This window comes from Scylla paramamosain, chromosome 34, assembly GCF_035594125.1.
Source record: "Scylla paramamosain isolate STU-SP2022 chromosome 34, ASM3559412v1, whole genome shotgun sequence".
Classification (NCBI taxonomy): Eukaryota; Metazoa; Arthropoda; class Malacostraca; order Decapoda; family Portunidae; genus Scylla; species Scylla paramamosain.
Window position 1 is genome coordinate 7,795,220 of NC_087184.1, and position 5,000 is coordinate 7,800,219.

Sequence of the window (5,000 nt, forward strand, 5' to 3'; positions counted from 1 at the left end):
TTTACAATTATTCCTTATTGTTTGCACTGCTCATTTTTAAACAAATCCTGCATTGGCTCTTCATATCCTCAAACACTAAGCACAAGGTATCTTTCCACTCTAGTGAGCTCTCACATCACCTTGCTAATTGGCCAGTGCTGTTTTGACATCTAATTAATGAGTCCCAGTGACACCACCACCTGACTCAGCACAGCAGTCACTAGTATAGTTTTTAATTAATTAATTACCACTTCAGATACACATTAAGTTTATTATAAGAATATTGAAGTAGATATAAAGATGACTGTCCTCTTTAATGATTCATCATCATCTTTGTCATATTTATCTTACTGCCAAGTTTGTTCCACAAGGGCTCCTGACTACAAGGACAGCAAGAGTGTCAGTGTTATTCATTGTACTAGTTTGTCAGCCATAGTGTGGGTTGTCTTAGCCCATGGGATGTAATCACTTTGAATTTTTATGAAGCATAATGGCTACCCATGCCAGTAACTTAGCAGACACTAAGTATGCTCTTATGTTCTGTGTAACATTTAATTTTTAGTGCCTTGCAACTCCATCAAAATTTATTAATTTGTCAAGAAATTAATGGAAAGTTTATCCCATGTGTCAAATTTTAACTGCCTTAACAATGCTAAAATATAAAGAAATGTGTGCCTATGATATGATAAGGAACAGGGTATTTTGAGTAATGATATATGAAAATAGCAGAAGCAGTTGTAGCTATATTGCCACTTTGATACAAGCATGATTCTTGTGTGTTGCATGTGGCAGAACCTGTTCAGTCGGTTTGGTGAGGTGGTGTCCGTGAATGTTTTTGACAAGGGCTGTAATGCAGACGGCAGACCAGTCCCTAAGTATGGATTTATCACGTTCCGTAATGCTGACGACTGCTTTAAGGCTCTCTCTGCGCGGGTAAGTCAGCCTCAGGATGGAGCAGTCCACTTTTTTCTACCTTATGAAATTTAATAAATCCTTGTTATAATAATGGAAATAATTAAACTTTTATGACAAAATCAAACCCAAGAACTAAAAGCACTGTAACTCACTTGGCTAAGGGGAAACTTGCACACTGACAAACACCCTAAATCCAGAAAGGAAATGGATCCATAATTGACTGCTCTCTTCCAGCCCATATATGTACGTAATCATATGCTCAATGTACAAGCAAAGGAAGCTAAAAAGCCCACAAAACCAGCAAGTGTGCCAGCACCAGGTGGAGGAGGAGGGGTAGTGGGAGGAGGAGCAGGAGTAGGAGGGGCAGTGGGAGGAGGAGGTCTGACTGGCATCATTAACGAGCCGGACGCCACTAATGGCACAAAGTCGTCAGCATACGGACTGACTGACATCACAGTCAATGCCAACGTGGAGGCGAACAAGTCAACTGTCCTCCACCACCACACACTGCCCACATCACCAACACTACACCATCACCAACCTCCTCCTCCCACCACACAGTCTGTTACCAAACCCAAGTTCCAGGTGAGTCCCTGCTGCCTCTCTCAACATTTTCTTCAGCCTACATGAGTGAAGGAGGATTTGGTGCAAAGATGGTGAATGATGCACAAGCTTATTGTTTGAAAGTGGGAGAACATGGTACTGAAGATTGAAAGAAATCTTTTGTTGATTATGCTTCTTTTTATTTCTAATAACATGCTATTTTCTCTTGAAGATGATTAATGAACATGGGTTTATGGTAAAAAAGAGTTGCTGAAAGTGTAGAGTGGTTCAGATTTTTGTTTGTTTGCTTGCTTATTTATTTATTTATTTACTTTCTTGATATAAAAATGGTTAAAAAATGCACTTATTAATGTTTATGAATGTCATATTTGCTCATTTAGTAGAAAACCTAACAAATATAAGGGAAATATTAAACAACAGTGTACCAAGTGTTACAAGAAACAGCAATGTACAGTGCACTACTTAATAGATTGATTGATATAGATAGATATGCAGACCCACTTTTAGGCTGAAAATGTTCCAACACTAAAGATCACCTTTAAAGTGAGGGATAAGATTGCTGCAATGCAATGCAATGTCCTTCAGTTTGGCAGCAGAGTATCAAGTTCAGAATGGCTGTGAATGACCTCAGTCATCAGTTACACAAGTTGTCCCACACCGCCAGGCACATGTCTGTCAATTTAACATGTGTAGAAAACAAGTCGTCCAATCATCTCACTCTGTTCCCTCTCCATCAGACATGGATATTTCTTGATTATCTTGGTGTAGTTTGGTGCACTGTATTACTAGACATATCATGTAGTTTAGATGTGATTATTAGAGTGTTCAATGTTGATAATTGACTGAGGAGAAACAGTGACAACTTTGGTGCTCTCTCCATTGGTGATCAGGCTGTGATCAGGCTGAGGGAAGGATTAGCGGAGTGCCCATCTGGGACAACACATGCAGTAAGGCTCTTGTGGGTGTGGATGTGTTTGTGTGTGTAGTAATTTGTGACATATTGGTGGCATCGTTAACACCTCTAACATAGTGCAGTAATGCAGTAGGATCATGGTTTGTCTTTGGGCCTGGTGTGACCAACTCAGATAGACTTGTGTGTGAATTACTACAAGAAGTGTTCTGATACAATGCTAAGTTGACACTTGGATAATGTATGAAAAGTCTTGGAGTGATGAAAATAACAAAACTACTCAGCTGCTTCCAGTCATGGTCATAATGATATATGACCACAGCCATGCATGTTACCATTTAAGCATTTTAAGGTGTCCCACATCTCTCTATTAAGTCTTACATAACACTACACTCAGCTCTTATCTCATCCTGTTGTTGGTAGATATTACATTTTGAGTTAGTTTTGTCATGAGTTCAATCATTGTTGTTTGGTTTTTATTAGTGAATTTTAGATTTTAATTTATTTTGTATTTATTTATTAATTCAATTAATTTATTTTTTATTATTTTTCTTTCTCATCAAAATTTGAGATACAGTGATAGTCATCAAGAAAACATTTAGTCAGCACTTGCCTGCCACTAAACCTCAGGAAAAATCCAAAATAAGTGCACCTTTGCAATCTTTTTGTTCTTTACAGAAGCTTCTCCCCAGCAACAACACTGTGGGAGGCATTGTTGCTCCTCCCCCAAAACTGGTCCGTCCCCAGCCCAAGACCGTGCCCAACGCATCAAAGCTGTAAGTAGGACTCTCTCTCTCTCTCTCTCTCTCTCTCTCTCTCTCTCTCTCTCTCTCTCTCTCTCTCTCTCTCTCTCTCTCTCTCTCTCTCTCTCTCTCTCTCTCTCTCTCTCTCTCTCTCTCTCTCTCTCTCTCTCTCTCTCTCTCTCTCTCTCTCTCTCTCTCTCTCTCTCTCTCTCTCTCTCTCTCTCTCTCTCTCTCTCTCTCTCTCTCTCTCTCTCTCTCTCTCTCTCTCTCTCTCTCTCTCTCTCTCTCTCTCTCTCTCTCTCTCTCTCTCTCTCTCTCTCTCTCTCTCTCTCTCTCTCTCTCTCTCTCTCTCTCTCTCTCTCTCTCTCTCTCTCTCTCTCTCTCTCTCTCTCTCTCTCTCTCTCTCTCTCTCTCTCTCTCTCTCTCTCTCTCTCTCTCTCTCTCTCTCTCTCTCTCTCTCTCTCTCTCTCTCTCTCTCTCTCTCTCTCTCTCTCTCTCTCTCTCTCTCTCTCTCTCTCTCTCTCTCTCTCTCTCTCTCTCTCTCTCTCTCTCTCTCTCTCTCTCTCTCTCTCTCTCTCTCTCTCTCTCTCTCTCTCTCTCTCTCTCTCTCTCTCTCTCTCTCTCTCTCTCTCTCTCTCTCTCTCTCTCTCTCTCTCTCTCTCTCTCTCTCTCTCTCTCTCTCTCTCTCTCTCTCTCTCTCTCTCTCTCTCTCTCTCTCTCTCTCTCTCTCTCTCTCTCTCTCTCTCTCTCTCTCTCTCTCTCTCTCTCTCTCTCTCTCTCTCTCTCTCTCTCTCTCTCTCTTATTTATTTAAACAAAAATTTACATCAGGCTTAAAACGACACGTTTTTTATGCTGTTATTTGAAAAGCCTATACTTAAATGTAAAGAAGAAAATATATACAAAAGGCAAACTCATCCTACTATATATATATATATATATATATATATATATATATATATATATATATATATATATATATATATATATATATATATATATATATACACATGATTAACACAGCACTAGTGTGGGAGTTTGTGTTTTACGCCACCTGTGTGCAGCCACTTTCACTTGCTGGAGTGTCATTGTCTGTGTATCACTTGTAGCTGCTGTAAACACATTCCACAGTCTGGAGGTTCTGGCTGTGTAAGAGCGCTGGTGCTGCCTCGAGTAAGATCGAGACACTTGCACCAGCATGTCACTGGAGGTGGTGGTCCTGGACTCCCTCTGGACAGCTCATGGTGGGAGCCTTAGCGAGCTGAGATGAGGGACCTCCAGAACCCGGGCCTTGTGCTGGACCACGAGCGCCGACACGTCCCGCCGATGCTCCAGCGACGTGACTCCGGTCTGCTCCTTCTGCTGCTGCTACTGCTGTCCGTCCATCCCCACCAAGCGCAGGGCATGGCATTGCACAGCATCCAGTCTCTGCAAGTGGGTGGGGGCACTCGACATCCAGGACAAGGCACTTTACTCCATACAAGGCCGTATCTGAGCCTTGTACATTGTACAGTGTGAGGATGCCCCAGGAGTCGAGGTTTCCTGACATCCAACGCAGTGCAGAAACTCGCTGGGAGACCTGGTGGGCAACACCAAAGCACAGGCCACTGTCCACTGTCACTCCCAGCAACTTGACATGTTCCTGGAGGGGAAGTGTCTGGCCTCCAAAAATCAGACAGCCTGAGACGGCTGGGGAGGCAGCTGGGGACCGTGAGATGACCATGGCCTGCATCTTTTCTGGAGCAAAGCTGACTTGCCACACCTCTCCCCACTCCATCACCAGCGTGAGCTGCCTATTCAGCTCTCTAATGGCTCGCTGCCTGTCAGAGCGGCAGTAGGAGTGGGAGAGACTGCAGTCGTCAGCGTATGCAAGCAGAGTCGGTATTTGCCG

At 42.8% G+C, this 5,000-nt stretch overlaps 1 protein-coding gene across 3 annotated transcripts in view; it reads left to right on the forward strand.

Moving 5' to 3' along the window:
• Positions 1–5,000, forward strand: part of LOC135090079 (E3 ubiquitin-protein ligase TTC3-like) — a 26,139-nt gene that overhangs the window by 15,635 nt on the left and 5,504 nt on the right. Inside the window, exons 22-25 of one of the 3 annotated variants that reach the window (XM_063986382.1) lie at positions 772–912; positions 1,129–1,479; positions 2,349–2,405; positions 3,047–3,144. In XM_063986382.1, coding sequence (XP_063842452.1) covers positions 772–912; positions 1,129–1,479; positions 2,349–2,405; positions 3,047–3,144 — 647 coding nt within the window. The remainder of the gene's footprint in view (positions 1–771; positions 913–1,128; positions 1,480–2,348; positions 2,406–3,046; positions 3,145–5,000) is intronic. The other 2 variants (XM_063986383.1, XM_063986384.1) reach the window with 2 other exon arrangements.